At 42.3% G+C, this 18,936-nt stretch overlaps 3 protein-coding genes and 1 long non-coding RNA gene across 8 annotated transcripts in view; 2 read left to right on the forward strand and 2 right to left on the reverse strand.

Moving 5' to 3' along the window:
• Nucleotides 1-2,861, reverse strand: part of nmbr (neuromedin B receptor) — a 76,328-nt gene extending 73,467 nt beyond the window's left edge. The window contains exon 1 of the mRNA XM_080882443.1: nt 2,160-2,861. Within this exon, the coding sequence (XP_080738569.1) occupies nt 2,160-2,569 (410 nt within the window). The 5' untranslated portion in view covers nt 2,570-2,861. The remainder of the gene's footprint in view (nt 1-2,159) is intronic.
• A 3,711-nt stretch (nt 2,862-6,572) lies between these two features.
• Nucleotides 6,573-12,765, forward strand: gje1a (gap junction protein epsilon 1a; the record flags this gene model as incomplete). The annotated part of the gene is given in 5 exon segments (XM_080882448.1): nt 6,573-6,596; nt 6,598-6,636; nt 7,893-8,075; nt 8,826-9,023; nt 10,270-12,765. Coding segments are annotated over 5 exon segments (642 nt in total). The 3' UTR covers nt 10,468-12,765.
• LOC308396837 lies at nt 7,971-18,527 on the reverse strand. 3 transcript variants are annotated; one of them, XR_013971627.1, is made up of 3 exons: nt 18,396-18,527; nt 12,759-12,926; nt 7,971-8,105 (listed from the first exon to the last, which is right to left on the reverse strand). It is a non-coding gene; the product is annotated as an uncharacterized lncRNA (long non-coding RNA). The 3 variants fall into 3 exon arrangements; XR_013971628.1 differs by lacking the exon at nt 7,971-8,105 and adding an exon at nt 8,149-8,890; XR_013971629.1 differs by lacking the exon at nt 7,971-8,105 and adding an exon at nt 8,886-9,016.
• vta1 (vesicle (multivesicular body) trafficking 1) overlaps nt 18,455-18,936 on the forward strand; it is a 70,298-nt gene continuing 69,816 nt past the window's right edge. For 2 of the 3 annotated variants that reach the window (XM_080882444.1, XM_080882445.1), the window contains exon 1: nt 18,456-18,657. In XM_080882444.1, coding sequence (XP_080738570.1) covers nt 18,567-18,657 — 91 coding nt within the window. In that variant the 5' untranslated portion in view covers nt 18,456-18,566. Of the gene's footprint in view, nt 18,658-18,936 lie in introns of all 3 variants that reach the window. The other variant, XM_080882446.1, reaches the window with a different exon arrangement.

An 18,936-nucleotide genomic window follows, 5' to 3' on the forward strand; every position in this document is an offset into this window, starting at 1 on the left:
CAGTTAATATCAGCCAATATCATCACTATTAATATATCAGTCACATCACGTTTTGCAGAGAGAAGGACCAAATGCAGACTCTCGGGCAGGCAAACAGGTTAACTTAAAGCAAGTCAGTAAATGAATTTTTAAAATATCCAAACAGTCAAACATAAAGTTCAAAAACTGTAAATTAACTGAAACCTTAAACTTGAAAATACATGAGGGCTGGAAACCAGGAGAACAGCCAGCGACTGTGTACACACAGAGGGCCAATCAGGGAAGTGGAGACTAGTGGAAAAACGAAACACAGCTGAACTGAATCACAGAAGACGAGCCGAAGCAAAACTAAAGTAAAACAGGAAGTGTGATAACTAAAAAGGGAAAAATCAAGAATTAAACTCTAAGCATTAAACAAACTCGGATTCCTATAGGAAATTTAAACGACCCAACGAGAAGGCCCAAAAACTCAAAAGCACTGGATGAACTGACAGCTAAGGCTCTCCCAGAAACGTCCACACTTCCTAAAAACAAGTCTGACTCAATTACAACAAACCCCACAGAGTCTGAGTCTGCTGGGTTAATTCCACAGAGGGAGTAAAGAAATGAAGGTGAAAAGAAATTAAAGGGGAAAGGAGCTCAGAGTGCAACAGTGGAGATGGAAACATGCAGAAAATGAATGAGTTCAAGAAAACACTGAATGATATGAAACTGATTCTGAGGCAGCCAAGTATTCATCTCATCATTATCTTGTAATAATATTAAATTAATATAAAGAAACATAAGTAACCACCAACATGTCTTCAGTCTGGTCCAGACTGCAGGTTTTAAACGCTGAAGCCGCATCAGTCATGAGCTGCCTGTAATGTCTGGAGAGAGACTTAACGTGGGTCGATGCCACATCTCCAACACGCCAAGGTCACGAGATGGAACTTGGAGAGAGAACCTGCTGCTCTGAGTCTGTGTCACATTCAGCTCTACAGTAAAACCACAATTACTGTGAGTTTTAAGGAGGAAGAGCACCGAATTATCAAAGATAACAAAACGTCTGGCCTTAAAAGTCAAACAGCAGTCACTGATTATTGATCCAGTCAGCCAAGCACACCCACCAAGCTTATCTGCAACACCTCAGAGTTTCTGAAAGTCTCAGTGAGAAACTCTGATGGTCTGATTTTAAACTGCTGACAGTGGTTTTCTGCACTTTGTCAAACAGTTTCATTCGCTGAGGGTGAAACTCATTAAAACTCATTAAAAGGTTAAGAGCGCCTCTTCCACGCCTCTCCGCTGCAGTCCTGCCAAGCTTTTTCTCATCCTCAGAGTTTCCTTCATTTCTCGGACATTATCTAACACTCATCAATGCTGTGCCACAAATCAGCTTAAAGCGGCTACATTCATGCACACAAGGCTCCAGAGGCTCTTTGTCTGCAGTTCCAGATAAATGGCACATTCACATGCAGTCATTTTACAGCAGTTTAATCTAATGACGTCTGCTCCCACAGAACATCATCGCTGAACATCGCAGGCTAATTAGATGACTCACTAATATTTTCCCACAATGAGAAAGTGTGCAATGCTTTTTCAGATTCATTCAGCTGCTGCACACTAATCAGGTTACATTGGAGAGCTGCACCTCATCCGTGCGATCACAGTCAGAGCACAGAGTCCTGCAGCAGCCGGCGGACCGATCCGCCCTAAAAGTGGAGATGACCGCGAGGCGATAGACGGCTGTCAGGGTTCTTACAGGGGTGTGAGGACATTGAAGCCAAAGTCTGAGAGAGCTCGCCTGCTTTAAATCAATCAGCACATCTGGCAGTTTTCATCTCCTGTGAATCACATTTAAAAAGTTCAGTGTGTGGTTTTTCTGCCAGCTTCAACCGTGAGTGTGATGGATTCAATCTGACTGCGACCTTACCTCTGAAATATCGACCAAGCATGAAACAGAACATGTTTAATAACAAGCTACACCTTCCGCTCAGCCTGCTGGCGTTATATGCTCCGTAAAACTATCAGCTGTAACAGGTGCTTTCATTTTAACCTCCTCATTTTTCATTTGACACTAAAAACTGCTTCAAATTTGAATCATTGAGTTTAACAGTTTCACGCAGTGCCGTGAAGGACCAGAGTGGCACTGCTGGTTTCACACTGTAGCTCTGTGATTTTGGCCCCCGTGATTCTCCTACCTGTCAGCGCTGAGCGCAGTGAGCGTGAACACCGACACCCCGACCGAGGTGAGCTGGATGACGGGGATGAGTTTGCACGCCGCCTCTCCGAACACCCACTCCTCGGAGAAGTAGCGGAAGGCGTCCACGGGCACGCAGGTGACCAGCAGCAGCAGGTCTCCCGCCGCCAGGCTGGAGATGAAGATGTTGGGCACGCTCCTCATGGCGCTGTTCGTGATGAAGATCTTCACCAGCGTGATGTTGCCCAGCAGACCCACGACGATGATCAGAATATACACGGAGGTCATCACGCAGCGCACCACGAAGTGTACGGTCTCCGCGCCGTCCGCGGACGACCACGGGCCGGGTACCTCCGTGGAGTTGGGGCTCAGAGCCTCCGCGGGAAGGTTCGAGAGGAACTCGTCATCCATGAGTGCGCACGGAGGAGCACTCCACGCCAGGGTCGACAGCTTTTGCGCAAAGGGAAGCTCGCGCGTAAAGCCGCAGAGACAGCAGGGGTGTGTGTGTGACGGTGTTGGGGTGTGTGGGCGTAGGGGGGTCCACACCGGCACCAACGACCAGAGAGACGGAAAAGTTTTCCAATAGCTGCTCCTCCGAGAAGCTTCTGAAGGCAGAGAGGAAGCTGACGCGCGTAAAGAGGGGGGAGGCACCGCTGTCTCTCCCCCCCCCTCTCTCACACCCGCAGTCGGGGGGGGGGGCGAAAGTTTGAGGTGAGACCCGGGCTCATGTTTTAATCTTCCATTATCATTTTAGCGGGTTTTTTACGTTTGAAAATTTCCCCCCAAGGATTTCTGAAAATTTGAGATTGATCTTTTTATTTCTACTAAGTTGATCTGGAATTTAAATGAAATCCATGAGTGCAGACAGCCTCCGATTTCACTCAAACGGAATCATTTTAATATTTTAGTTTTTAAGCCTGTTTTTAATTCACCTCAGTAAAAATATTCCTTCATATTAATCTCGTTTGTTTTGATTTCATAAGAATCTCAGCTCAGAGCAGGTTTATTTCACCGAGCTGCCAGGCTGGAAAAGACCAAACTGAAACATGTTTTATATTCAGTCCAGTTTTTATCTTTGCTTCATTTAAATGTTTCTCGCACCCAGTTTGAGCTTTTTGATGATAGCCTCAGTTCTTTTTCCATTTTTCTCACAAAGAAAAAGAAACAGTAAAGCAGTGAACATGTCACAGATTTAGAACAATGTATATCCGGTGGTTACACCGACTTTAGTTTCTCGTCCACCTCTTCTCTCCTCTTTCATCCCGTCATCACTTCGGTTTTATTCATCATCAATTGTCCATTTTCCTCTTCCTTGTTTCAGCCTTCCTCCATCTATGCCGGGGTCACTTCATCCTCTCGGTGATTGCAGGAGGGGAGATTCAGAGTTCAGATTTTTGTTTTTTCATTCCAGATTTGATTCCTTCTTTGAATTTCCCTCCAGCAGAACCTGCAGCTCGGTTGAGAAGTGCCTGCGGTGAATTTGAGAGAGGAGTGATGAATCACTCTGCCTGTTGATGCTGTTTATGATCTTATTTGTTCATTTGCTTTCAGAGTCATGTTCCCACTGACAACAGATCAAAAGCCGCATATAAGCGACGAACGAGGTTAACAAACATCCGGGTATGTTGTACCTTATCTTTGGCAAAAACCTACATCCAGTCTGTATGTAAAGAAAGAAGGAAAAGCAGCCTGTCTTCCTGTAGGTGGAAGCGTATACAGCATCACTGAACTATGTCAGAGCATCAGCGTCATCTATAATCGTGTCAAAAGCATTTTGTGTTTTTAGGTGTAAAACGTTTGACATCGGACCTATGCTGCATATTTTAAAAAAACAAAGCTGTGTTCTATCTGTGCTCGTGCACAGGCAGAACAGAGCTCTGAGGTCAGCTCGTCTCCAGAAGTGCTTTAAAAAGTTGAAAGCTGGCGGAAGAACAAACAGCAGATCTGTGTATCAGGAGATATTCCCTGAACATGACCCGTGACTTCTTTAAGTTTTTTCCATCCTTCCTGCCGCTTTTCTAACTTCTGTCCTGGAGCTGCGAGGTTGCAGCTGAAGGCTGCCGTCTCTGCGTTCCATCATTCAAATGGACAAATTCACTTTAAAATTCGCTCTCGGCGGCTGAGCGTAGCTTTGTCTGTCACAGCCACAGATGGCCGAGTCAGAAGTGCTGCAGAGTCATTTGATCCGATGTGATTTTCTTTAAAAGAGCCAATCTGTCGTCTGATCGCTTTCATGTCAGGTTCGCATAATTACGAACTACGCGTGGGTGTAATTAGAACCCAGCCTTTTATCGACTGACTTATTTTCCTCTGAGATCACTTTTAAGAGCAGAAACTGTTAAAGATGCAGGTCATTCCTCCTCAGCTCTCTGTAGCTGTTACAAAAACGCAGCCAGCAGCACCTTCAGTCAAGCGGCGTCCCATCATTATTATTATTATTATTACTGTGATTGCAATGGAGGCATCATTTTGGGCTTCATTTTCCAGGGGTTCAAATTTCTGGGACCTTGCTGACCTGGTGACCTGATGAGCTTCTAGAATGACTCTTATCAGCTGAGAGCACACCTGGTGATGTCAGCCTGGTGCTTAACCTTTCGATGTTTAATCAGGAAGAGATTCTCTGAGTAAAATTATCTCTGTTCCCAACAGTCATCCAGGAATTATCTGTTCGTCTTCGCAAAAACACGGCAGCTGTAACCAAACACCTCTGGACTGAAGCTAAAGCGCCCAGATCTCAGCAGGTCCCAGTTCCACAGTGAAGGCTGTGAGCGACGAGGTCAGCGGCTGATGCGGACGCGCGTCTGCTGTTAGAACTCTGGAAAGCACTGAAAGCGGGCTGTCAGTCGTTCTGACAAACTTCTCTGCTGCAGAGGAAACCTGCAGTCTGCTGCCACAGTCGACTGTGGACGGGTTTCTCTCTTCCCCTCAGAGCGATGGTTCAGCATTACATCTCACTCTCTGCTCCCACAAACATCATTACACGATCTGTGCTTTGTGAATCAACGCCCCTAACCTCAAAAACCATGTCAATGTTTGAGTTAATCACGCCATCGATTCTTGTTACAATCAGTTTCATCTCAGCATCCGTCCACTCTACATTTATTATTATGATGATGATGATTATCATTATTATTTGACCAGGATGTCCCACTGAATCTCTAAGAATGGAGACCTGACCAATGTAACACTGCAAACACACAATATCAGCTGCATGACTGACAACGTGATATACACCACACACCTACAACATGAAACACCGTGACCTCCCAAGAAACACATCCACACCCCCTTCACTGCGTTCCTGCTTTTTCTTTCAGCAGTAGGCCGACAAACATATCAGCGCTACTCATAAAGAGGACGATATTGAGTGAGAGACTTTGCATTTGGAATAAAACATGGAGACGCAGGAGGTATTAAAACTGAGGAGGCACACCACCATCATCACAGGCAAAAAAGTGGCTTCAGCAGAATAAAAGTAAAGCTACATTTTTTATTCCATTTATTCTTATGAAACATTTTCCTTCACATAATTTTTGTGTTGTTTTTGTGGTTCTGGAGAAAAGAAAGAAGAATCCACTAAAGTCCATTGTCAGTTTTTATTGGGAAACAAAGTCTGAGTCGAACTTTTGGAGTTAAAATAAATAAATATTATTAACAATATTAACATCTTATTTCATGGTACATTAATTACTGGAGGTTTATTAAAATCTCTCAAATCTTTTAAACGTTTATATACAGAGCTTTTTTTTAATTATTAGAATGTTTGTATTGCGCATGCCCGGTACCAACAGTGGCTCACGCGCTTTTACGCACGGCGTCCTCCTCCAGGTATCACACCTGGCTGTGGAAAACTCACATAGTTAGGACGGGTAACGCCGGATACTCCAAGAACGGACCTTCAAATTAAAAGCACAACATCGCCAAAAAGACAATGCGGCATTAAAAAGTCTCCAAATATTTATTTAGCCTTTTTAAGCTTCACTCTTTGTGTATAAAGAAGAGCTTAGTTTGATTCTTTTTAATGTATTTTAGATTTTTTTTAATCATGCTAAATATAGTTTTTATTTATAAAGCATTGCTCTTTAGCTCTTTCTTTCTATTTTTGGTTTTTATTTTACTTATTTAGAAATTTTTTCTGTAAAGATTTTTTCTTTTTATATTTGCCCGTTTTTATTTAATGATGTATTTCAGACATATTCAAGTGTTTTATGAGGTTCTTGTGGTTTTATTTTTCATATACTCGCTCTGAATCGCAGTTATTTCACTCATATTTCTGACTAATCCTCAGGTGTTTGTTAATCCCTCTGTTCCCTCCGTGCACCTCTGGATGTGTTCAGAGCTGGGACCGGAAGTCGCGCAGGGTTATCCGTGTGGCTTGACTGCGCTCTCTGTCCCGCAAAATCCCGCAGCTGGCATGAGTTTAGGATCCGTGAGTGGAAAAAAGAGGGGGGAATGAACAACACGCCGCCAGGATTACGGTTGGTGTGTGGACTTTTATTTCACTTTGTCCGCTTTTGGTTTTGGGGGGTTTGAACTTTGATCGGGTTTCTTTCTGTGTGGCTCGCTCGTGGCTCTTCATCGGACTGTATTTGGGACCACAGCCGCTCCGTGAATGCTCTTCCACAAGTATTTACAGTGCAGGGTGTGTTGTCATCACTCTTGTTTTCGACAAAATGTTTTCTCAGAGCTGATTAATCATGTGTCCATTTCAACTTTATGAAACCAAAAATGATGCTTTAGTTAAGTTCTATAAAGTCCATAATTCTATTTAATCTCATTAATACAACAGCCTGTGTGTGAAAATGTTACAGCTCAGTGGGTTTTCAAAATAAAGTTCCAGATCGTGAGCATGACCGTTAGAAAGTGTAAGTTCTGAGGTCCCGTGGAGCTCCCGGGTTCTTTAGCGCACTGTGTGCTTTGTATTTAGTTGCGTGTTTGCCATCTCTCTCTGCATTGTGTTGAACAGGGGAGTGTTTTTCGCTGACATAGTTCTGTAGGGATTATAATGCAGGGAGCACATGCCCTCATGGCCCATTGTTGGCCCCTCTGTCTCTGTTGTCTCTCTTTCTACTGAGCGAGTCAATTGATGGAGGGATAAAAGGCCAAAAATATGCACTGACATGGCTTTCAAGAGAGAGAGAGAGCGGGGCAGAGGCAGAGGGTCAGTGGCAGATTTGGTAGACCTACTGTTGGTGGCCTGTACCCAGAGCCGGCAGCAGACAGGCCATGAGGGCCCAGAGCAGTCCTACAATTAAACGGGGAACACCGAGAAGCAAGCCATGTCTTTAAATTACATCAAAAACTTCTACGAAGGATGCGTAAGTACATCACTCAGACTTATTGGAAGGCTCTTCCTCTAACCGGAGCCTGCCTCACCAAAGCTTTGACAGTTAGAGAGAAGCAGTGCTTAACACACGTCCCTCCCGTGGCTTAAAATGAAAAGACATTAAAAAAAATTAAAGTCAATCTTCATTTTGCTTCAGTCTTTATGTAGCTGAGCAACATATTTGTGAGCCAAGAGGCTCTCTGCTTTGTGTGAGTGCCATTTGGGCCCTTTTCTGATAAACATGAGATGGGAAATGTTTCCTCTCAGTGGGTTTTGTTTTAGCCTTCAGAGCTCAGGGCCTCCAAAGCAGCTGCTTTTATCTGGCTGACAAAAGATGTTTTTCCTCTTTATGTGTGTGTGTGTGTGTGTGTGTGTGTGTGTGTGTGTGTGTGTGTGTGTGTGTTCCAGCTCAGGCCTCCTACAGTGATAGGCCAGTTCCACACCTTGTTCTTCGGCTCTGTGCGGATGTTCTTCCTGGGCGTCCTTGGATTCGCCGTCTATGGGAATGAGGCGCTGCACTTCAGCTGCGACCCTGACCGCCGAGAACTCAACCTTTACTGCTACAACCAGTTTAGGCCCATAACACCGCAGGTAGGAGTCGTCATCCAAACTTTCATCCCTCTGATGTCACAAACCAAAGCAGAATGAGCTTTTAGAGGTTCCATCAGCTTTTATTAACACGAAGTAAATGCTACAAAACATCCGAACAATTCTAAATATCCCAAAATGTCTGTAAATGTTGACCACCATTACAGATCATATTGAGTTTGAGTTCTGAGAAATCGCATGTGTACAATGAAGAAAAGCAGTTGTGAATTATCAGTTTGGATAAATTCTGTTGAAGAATACAGTGTCATGCATGAATCAGGGAAGTTTCCAATATTCCAGCTGAGGCATGTTTGGGGACAGATGGTGATGTGTCCAATCCAATAAAAAGCATTTGCAGTCAGAAAACGGTCGCAGGTGGTTATCAGCATGAACGGCTTTTTTCCGTATTGGTGGAAAAGTCAATTTGGGAAAGAACATTTCAGCAAACATTGAACTGCAAATGACCAGATTCCCGCCTGCTGCTTTTCCAGAGACACAAATCCTATATTTCACTGATTTCCACCATCTCGAAGGCCAATTTAAAAGCAGTGTCTGAAGTCATGCACAATAAATGGACTTGTGTTCTTTTTACTTTGTTCTTTAACTTTCTATCCCTATTTAACCTTTTTCTCCTTCCCCCGATTTTCATCCTTGACTTGCTGCTCTTGTTGAAGTCCTCTTCCTGCTTCAATCCATCAACTTTACTTCCATGAGCTTTTCTCACTTCCCCTGCGTTGTTCCTCCCCTCTTCAGGTCTTCTGGGCATTACAGCTGGTAACAGTCCTAGTTCCTGGAGCAGTATTCCACCTTTATGCCGCCTGTAAGAACATAGACCAGGAGGAGATCCTCGAGCGACCCATCTACACAGTCTTCTACATCATTTCTGTTCTCCTGCGCATCATTTTGGAAGTCATCGCCTTCTGGCTACAAAGTCATCTCTTTGGCTTTCAGGTCAGTCGGTGAGAAATGTGACACGATAAATATTTTTATTCATATGTTCACCCATATTCACACCAAAGGATGGCAACAATGAGAACTGTGACTGTGTCTGGAATATAGTTTTTTTTTTAAACATTTTATTTTGTATTAATACCCAATTTTAATAGTTATAACTGTTTAGAATGAAGATTTAAATTTATTATACATACCTACAATGTAAACAAACCTATTAGTCCATCTGACATAAAAATATTTAAACATCTGTCCAAAACAAATTCAGAAATTTAAAAATTATATTATTTATTGGGCAAATAATAAACTCGATTCACATTTGATATCCAAATTTAAACCAGCACACTGGACTCTTCTGAGAAGTCAGAAATGAATCAAACATGACATGCAAACACTACAATTAATTTTTCTCTTCAGGAATGTAGGTTTGTTTATCATGTTTGTCTTCTGATAGAAAACAAATAATTTACATGTAAAGTAAAGTAAAGTGTGCGTGTTAGTCCCCATAGGGAAATAGTTCCTCTGCATTTAACCCATTCACCCAGTGAAGCAGTAGTGAATAGGAACCTTTAAACCTGACAGAAAAAGTGATTTGATTTATATTGTGATAGATGATGATATCCACTGATATGAGAAAAGATATTGGAGCCTATCCCAGCTGTCATAGGGCACACCCGAGGCAGGGCACACCCGAGGCAGGGCACACCCGAGGCAGGGCACACCCGAGGCAGGGCACACCCGAGGCAGGGCACACCCGAGGCAGGGCACACCCGAGGCAGGGCACACCCGAGGCAGGGCAGCAGACAGACAACCATTCACATTCATGGACTAGATGATGGAATCGAACTTGGGATCTTCTTGATGTGAGGCTACTGACCGCCCCACCATGCAAATATAATTGGTATATAAATGTCATTATTATGATGGCAGAAAGGTCAGATTTTGCTACCTGGTAAATTGACCTTTATTACAGTACAAGATAAGTCTCTTTAGGCATGACGTACCAGGGAAGTTTGCCGCTTTACTTTGATCATGGATCTGTTCCTGTGTGAAAACGTAGTAATTGTACTTTTTGACTCTGTTTTAAATGGTCCGGCACATAATAGGTACAGCCAGAGTAGATACATTGGCAATAATGCGGATCAAATTCCTGTCTTCATGAGTTGTAAGGTTTGAGCAGCCAGTGGCTAGAAGTTGAGATAAGAATGGAAGCTTCAGTGCCTCACATTTCTCTCTTTTTCCCCAGGTTCACCCACTGTACATGTGTGATGCCAGTGCTTTGGAAAAGGCTTTTAATGTGACAAAGTGCATGGTACCTGAACACTTTGAGAAAACCATCTTCCTCAGTGCCATGTACACCTTCACCGTAATCACCATACTTCTCTGTATTGCCGAGATATTTGAAATACTCTGCCGACGACTGGGCTATCTCAACAATCAGTGACACAAGTGCACAGATAAAATGACTTGTGGTAAACCTGTATGACACCTTATCTGCCAGTTATACCGGGCTCCTGCCGGCTACGGCTGGACCTTTATAAAACAGGGAGCGAACAGAAGACCAAAACCTCACCTGTGGTCAATCGTGAGTAAGTGGCACTAAGAAATTTGAGACAGTCCAACAATGTTAGAGCTGGCAAGTCTGAAATAACTTCCAGAGTTTAACCATAACTATAGAGTGATGATCCCTGGTTGTATATCAGATATCAGTGGGTCTGTACTGGTTGTGTCCAAAGGTGTTGTGTGGCCAATAGTTACCTCTTACTGAACACTTGGGGATGGACTAGAAAGACTTTTGGTTTTCTTTTTTTTCCTACAAGACATGGCTGAATGACAGACTTCATGGTGCTACTAAAAACTCTTTCCAGATGGATTACAGCCCAATGTCAAACACCTCAAAGGCCCATAACAATCTTTTCTTGGAGTTGTACCTCAGATCTGACTATACAGAAGAAACCCCAGAAGCATTAGCTGCACACATTTTTTTCTAAAGCGCTTTGAGTGCTCAGATGAGTAGAAAAGCGCTATATAAGAACCAGTCCATTTACCATTTACCATTTAAAGGGCCTAACATGCACTAAATGCATCATGGTTCATCGAGCCAACTTGATGCATCCTCTGTGGACTCTGTTCACTTATGGAGTGCCAACCTAAACAGTTCTTCTTACGGTGCAAAAAGATCTGACTGGAAGGCGTAAGGTCTTCATGTAATGTAACTGTTAACAATGCAATTAACTGAAGAGCTAGTCACATTATTCTGTATAAAGTGCAGATGAACGTAACTGTCTAGCTTGCCTTTCAGGTGGCAACCACCAAACGTGACAGGCACATCGCAGAGCTGGCCACAGATTGTCACTCATGCCATGCATAAGAAACTGTCATCCAGTAACCTTACCCATGGGCGAGTGAATTGCAGGTGCCATTGCTTCTGACACTTGTATGTGTGACAGTTATCGCTTACAATGTGTGTCTGATGTTGCTCAAGGTCTGTTTTGACCTTCACTTCAATCAACACAAGCGCCACAACTTTGTTGTCATTTCATATAGGATGGTAGTTCTTAAACAACTTGATCATCAAGCTCATGTGCTGGTTGAGCCTAAACATATGCTTGAGTTTACCTCAGTGAGATTAAAAGGCATCTTCAGACCACCGATGCGTCTTACCAAAGATGCCATTGCTAAAATGGTTGCTATGTAGTGTTTTACTCTTCAAGGTAAAGATCTGCCCAAAGATGCAACTTATTATGAAATGGGTTTGATGCAATGAACTACGAAAAGGAAAACACCTTGTAATGTATATTTTAAAAAAACTTTATCAAAATCTATCACCTGAAAAATCTGAGTTAAAAAGTTACAATTACATTTGGCTGTAAAAATGTGTTGAAATGAAAAATTTTCAGTTATATAGTAGTACTAAAGTTGTAATGGTTTTGAAATTTCTGAAACAAAGCATCAAGCTCCATTTAGAACATTCATATGTTAATTTTTTGTTAATAGGTATTTAATAAAATCCTACTGGCAGATTTGTTGAAATCCAAGCTGGAGAAGGTTCAAGCCATTCATGGTTCTGAACGTTCTGGGACACCAGAAGAGGTGTCCTCAGTCCCCCGCCTTTGCTTCACCCTTTTTTTCTTTGCTTGAAGTATTAATACTTTCTGTAATATTTTCCTTTGGTGTCATTGTCCATGTATTTTGAAAAAGATTACCTCTCATGTTTTGTAATGTTTTATTTTTAATCAGACATCCATCCAACTTTTGTTATGAAGTTTTCAGCAATCTGTTCATCATCTCAGGTACAAAATTGCATTACACGACAAAAGTGGATCAAACGCTCTTTCCGAACCCTTTTAAACCCTTAACCCTTTTCCTCTCTCTGTGTCATCACTCCAGTTGCAGGATTTAGAAGGGTTTGAACCAGGTATGTGACTCCTGTGATTTGGGTTTGTCTGCGTTCTGGTATCTGTGACTGGACGATGGTTTTAAATTTTGCCTCTAAAAGTTCTGTCACCAAGACTAAGGCCTGGTTTGTATGAAATTAACAACTGCAGATGAATTTGGCAGGATAAAAGGTTTCGAGGTGGTGCAAATAATGAACAAATCCAGGAATCTCACTGGATAAAATGGGATAAAACTAATTTAAGTCCATAGCAGTGGTCTATCTCAGTCTACTGCTCAGGTATACGAGGTGCTATCCAAAAAATTCAGAGACTAGGGTGATAAAAGTAAAACCCATACCTGATTTAAATGTAGCTACCGTCCCCTTCACAGTAGTCACCTGATACAACGATCCATAGTTTCGGCTCGTTAACCACACCTGGAACACTCCCCGAAAGTCCCATTTTTCTCATTGGTGCTGCTTCCGTTCAATGGTGCAAATAGTTTCTTTCTTCTTCTTTTTTTCACCTGCAAGGTAACACAGACTAGTGTAACATTCACCTAAGCTGCTTCTGGCACCTGTTGCATGTTAAGAAAAGAACTTCTGAGGGAGAAGTCAGTTTCTTTTACTAGACTGTACACATTTACTTTCTGGTTACCAGACAAGCTGGCTAGTTTACTTGCAGTTAGCAATGCAGCTACCTTAAACAGCTCATGCTTCTTTGTCCACTAGCTAGCAAGTTGCCAGAGCACATCACATTTCTATAGGTTTTAAGCCTCTGTTCATTTAGTGGGCTAGTTTCAGTCCTTGTGAAAGGTACTGTTTATAAGGTTGGGGAAATCTGTAGTAAGTTGAAACTGAAGAAGTCACCTGGATGAGTGGCGCAATGTTTCTCCCACTGAAAACGCTATGTTCAGATGAACAGAATCAACTTTTGGGGGTTTTAAGCCTCTAGTAATTTCAGAGGGTTGTGTCAATCTTTCTGGTGTGACCAAGCTAACAGGTTAGTTTCATGCTATCATCTGTAATTTTGAAAAACAAACCCAGGACATTTTAAAATCCACAAGAAGAAAATGTTTTGCTCAGGTTGGCCAAAGTTCAGCGTTCACTTGTTAGCTTTTACCATAAGCTAATTTGGCAGGGTCAAACCTCGGGGCTAGTCTTGGTTAAGAGCTTAATCAAATTTGTACATGAAGCTGTGTTTATCTGTCTTTGAATGATTAACTTAGAAGAACTTGGAAAGCAGAGCTTGTTGTATTTTTGCAAGGCTGATTCACTGATAATTAACAGAACTGGAGAGATTGGAAATATTGGGGGGTATATGTGATATTAAACATATAATCTAGTTATTAAAAAGGTGGCCACAAATTCTCAGCTTGTTCTTTTAATGAACTCATGTAAAAGAAGTCAAAGCGTCAGCATAAAGTAGGGAGGTATATGGGTTATGTAGCACCACTGTAAGCTAATTTACTTCTTTTGGCCACTAGTATCAGGGTCATTTGTGGAAATTCAGGTATGGCACACAGAGTACACAACAATGCAAATTCATCTTTATTTTTTTTTATACATCTTTGATTTTTACCAGTGATGTTATGTTAGTTGTTAAAATTGAGTTGAGGTTTATTACATTTTTGACCACTGTTTGTCTCTATATGAAAATATTTTGTCAAAGAGGCAAAGTTTACAACCAGTGCATCCATATTAAAACAGAAATCTGTTTGCTACAGTTTACTGAAGGTGACCAGTAAATTCTGACTTGTTTTGTCTTGAGATGATTATTAAAAAGTCCTACAATTGTCTTTGTTTCATTGTTGATTGACTTGACTACAGAGTACTACAGACTACGGTATTTATAGAGAAAAGTGTGTATATATAAGGGGAATATACAGGGAGTGCAGAATTATTAGGCAAGTTGTATTTGTGAGGAATAATTTTATTATTGAACAACAACCATGTTCTCAATGAACCCAAAAAACTCATTAATATCAAAGCTGAATGTTTTTGGAAGTAGTTTTTAGTTTGTTTTTAGTTTTAGCTATTTTAGGGGGATATCTGTGTGTGCAGGTGACTATTACTGTGCATAATTATTAGACAACTTAACAAAAAACAAATATATACCCATTCCAATTATTTATTTTTACCAGTGAAACCAATATAACATCTCCACATTCACAAATATACATTTCTGACATTCAAAAACAAATCAGCGACCAATATAGCCACCTTTCTTTGCAAGGACACTCAAAAGCCTGCCATCCATGGATTCTGTCAGTGTTTTGATCTGTTCACCATCAACATTGCGTGCAGCAGCAACCACAGCCTCCCAGACACTGTTCAGAGAGGTGTACTGTTTTCCCTCCTTGTAAATCTCACATTTGATGATGGACCACAGGTTCTCAATGGGGTTCAGATCAGGTGAACAAGGAGGCCATGTCATTAGTTTTTCTTCTTTTATACCCTTTCTTGCCAGCCACGCTGTGGAGTACTTGGACGCGTGTGATGGAGCATTGTCCTGCATGAAACTCATGTTTTTCTTGAAGGATGCAGACTTCTTCCTGTACCACTGCTTGAAGAAGGTGTCTTCCAAAAACTGGCAGTAGGACTGGGAGTTGAGCTTGACTCCATCCTCAACCCGAAAAGGCCCCACAAGCTCATCTTTGATGATACCAGCCCAAACCAGTACTCCACCTCCACCTTGCTGGCGTCTGAGTCGGACTGGAGCTCTCTGCCCTTTACCAATCCAGCCACGGGCCCATCCATCTGGCCCATCAAGACTCACTCTCATTTCATCAGTCCATAAAACCTTAGAAAAACCAGTCTTGAGATATTTCTTGGCCCAGTCTTGACGTTTCAGCTTGTGTGTCTTGTTCAGTGGTGGTCGTCTTTCAGCCTTTCTTACCTTGGCCATGTCTCTGAGTATTGCACACCTTGTGCTTTTGGGCACTCCAGTGATGTTGCAGCTCTGAAATATGGCCAAACTGGTGGCAAGTGGCATCTTGGCAGCTGCACGCTTGACTTTTCTCAGTTCATGGGCAGTTATTTTGCGCCTTGGTTTTTCCACACGCTTCTTGCGACCCTGTTGACTATTTTGAATGAAACGCTTGATTGTTCGATGATCACGCTTCAGAAGCTTTGCAATTTTGAGACTGCTGCATCCCTCTGCAAGATATCTCACTATTTTTGACTTTTCTGAGCCTGTCAAGTCCTTCTTTTGACCCATTTTGCCAAAGGAAAGGAAGTTGCCTAATAATTATGCACACCTGATATAGGGTGTTGATGTCATTAGACCACACCCCTTCTCATTATAGAGATGCACATCACCTAATATGCTTAATTGGTAGTAGGCTTTCGAGCCTATACAGCTTGGAGTAAGACAACATGCATGAAGAGGATGATGTGGACAAAATACTCATTTGCCTAATAATTCTGCACTCCCTGTATATATTATGATGGATGGTTTTGGTTCACGTTGGTCCACCCGTTGAGGTGATGAGGTACATTCAGACATATACACATGCATACCCTACGATCATTATTGTAAGATTATTTTCCATTGATTCATTGTTTTTATGCTTATCGAACTCAGAGTCAGAGGTGACTGACCAGCTATTATATGGTAATGGTGATAGCATGTGGTATAAAAGATTTCTTGAATCTGTCCTTGTGGCAGTGAGCTGAGTCAGTCTGTTAGAGAAGGACTGCTGGCTATCCAGTGCGTAATGCAGAGGGTGGTCAGTTTGTTCAATTAATTTATCCAGACCACATCTTCAGAAGTGTCCAGCCAATCTCAAAGCCACCTTTCCTGATCAGTTTATTCATTCTATTGATGTCGACAGCTCCAACGGCGCTCCCCCAGCAGACCAGATTGAAGTACACTGCAGTCGCCACAGCTGACTGATAGAAAATCATAATTTTGCTGCACACATCAAAGGATCTCAGCTTTCTCAGGAAACAGAACCTGCTCATTGCCTTCTTGTATACAGTCTCTCCTTGTTAATATGTACTACCAGGTACTTGTATTCCACCACACCAGTATCCTATCACAGGACAGACACAGGGTCCCTCTGAAGCTGCTCCCCGTCTTTCTGGTCTTATTGATATTCAGAAGCAGATGATTCGAAATCTTCACCACACCATAAAGTCTAGTGCTCTGTACCTCACTTCCTGCCCATCACTAATGCATCCAACCACTGCAGGTGTGATGACCCAGGTTGATACTGAAAGTCAGAGGTGCAGAAGGTGAATCAGAGTGGAGACACTCCAGTGCCCCTGTGAAGCTCCTGTACCGTACTGTACATCTCCAAATCAGAGAGTCTCACACACTGGCCTGCCGGGTAGTCAGTGATCCACAAGAAAGTGGATCGCTGACATCCTTCTCTTTCAGCAGCAGTGGCTGCATCACATTTAATTTACTTGACAAATCAAATAAGGTGATCCTCACCATGCAGTTTTTTTCTGTCCACGTTAGTCCAAAATAAATTAACCCACTGATGGTTTGATTTGTAACCCCACCAAACATTTTCTTATGAGTTTACAAACTGAATTGTTACCGTCTTACTCGAAACATGATGTTCTTTTGTAAACTACGGCCTCACTAGAGTCAAAAAGTTCATGATTTGTGTCCAGAATTTTACCTGCTAGTCTGCATGCCGACTGTTCAGAACATATTTCGTGCATCCAGGGAGGCTGCAGATAATAAATACAGCTTTGCTCATCATCAATTACTACCGCCTCATCCAAATCCAAGCTACATTTGGATTCAAAGTCTGTTTGTGTGCAGCAGCCTTGCAGCTAAGCTCCTCAGTTCCCATGAATAAAAAAACCCCAATAAAATACAGTATAACCGGAGCCAAAAAGTGCAAAACTGAGTCATCAAGGGAGTGGGTGGGCTTGGACCAGAGTCGACCAGTCAGCCAACAGATTCTCACGACCTCATTACCCAAAGCCCTGACCACATTAGCATTCCAAACCTCATGGACTTCAGTCCAGCTCAAGGTTCGGTGGGAACTGGGCAGCATGAAGCTTAACACACCAAATTTAATCATACAACAGCATATGGACCAAAGAAAACCTGGTACCCAGCAGACATGCCTCAATAAGGTCAACACATGGCAGGCTTTGGGAGAAACCCGGAGAAGCTGTCATGCTGTTTCTTTGTTGAGCCTCCCAGGTCAAAGGATCATTTGACCACAAGAACCAAACAGATCCAAGCTCTCGTTTTTACCACGGCCCATAAACTCCCCTCACTGCAACGGACTTCTCTGCTCCAAGCCCACCCAATTTCCTGGAAATACATCATTGTTCCCTTTGATTTACACCGTTTATTATCAGACTTCATTTGCTTTGTTGCAAATATGCTTTGGCTCAATCGCCTGAATTCAGACTCAGTTTGTGGCTTTAACTTGACCTCAGTCCAAATATCCTAGGTGTAATACTATGCTGATTCTTTTTTAACATTCATTTGTTTTGATTGACTTTTGGGACAATATTGGAATATTAAAAAGAATTTAAACATGGAATTTATTATTTTGAATCTGTCTAACACACATGCACACACACAAATTGTGCCAAGTAACTAAAGCTTGTTTTTAAACACACGTTTGCCATGACTTTCTTCCAGTGGCCACTGTCTGGTGTCACATTTCTTAAAAGAAAATATGATCCCAACTGATTGATTGATATATATATATATATATATATATATATATATATATATATATATATATATATATATATATAGTCACTCATCCAAGTGACCTCTTCAGTTTTGGAGACTGAAGAGGTCACTTGGATGAGTGACGAAAAGTTTCTCCCACAAAACGCTACGTCCAGATGAACAGAATCAACTTTTGGATATTATATTGCTAGTTTTCTTCAGTTTATTGTTGTCCAAAATTCTTTGACATCTTCCACCAATAATATATTTTTATTCAGGCTCATAGAATATGTATTATATCATAGTTTCACCTGTAGTTCTTTGGTTTAATGAGCCTCACCTTGAGATTCAAACCCTCACCCAATACTTCAGCGAGATGGTGACGTCATCGTCCCGTCTGGGCGGCCGCTCCTATTGGACAAACACGCGGAAGTACGGAGGAACTCTTGCTAACAACAACAGTCCATTCTGGTGATTTGTTCGAGCTCGCTGGATCGGTTTTAACTCCACCATGGCTCTGCCGGTTCAGTTCAGAATCATCCAGCACCACCTGCGGACCGCGCAGGAACACGAGAAACGGGACCCGGTGGTGACTTATTACTGTAAGTGTGTGTTCTGATTGGCGTTAGCAGCTACTGTTGTTAGCATGACAGCTTTGTTTACCTGAGAGCTGACAGCCGCCTGAGCTTAGGACCCAAGCGTTTTATCCAGAGGGGAAGTTTAAAGTAAAAGTCCTTACAGATTGTGTGAGATGTTCAAGGAGTCGCCGAACTGCGGCGTTAAATCACTCCGCTCTTTGAACGTCTCACAGCGTTAGCTCTGACACCTCCAACTTCATTAGCCTCCTAACGTTCCCTTAGTAACAGGGACCATTTGGGAAA

Source organism: Rhamphochromis sp. 'chilingali' (assembly GCF_963969265.1).
Source record: "Rhamphochromis sp. 'chilingali' genome assembly, chromosome: 5".
NCBI lineage: Eukaryota > Metazoa > Chordata > Actinopteri > Cichliformes > Cichlidae > Rhamphochromis > Rhamphochromis sp. 'chilingali'.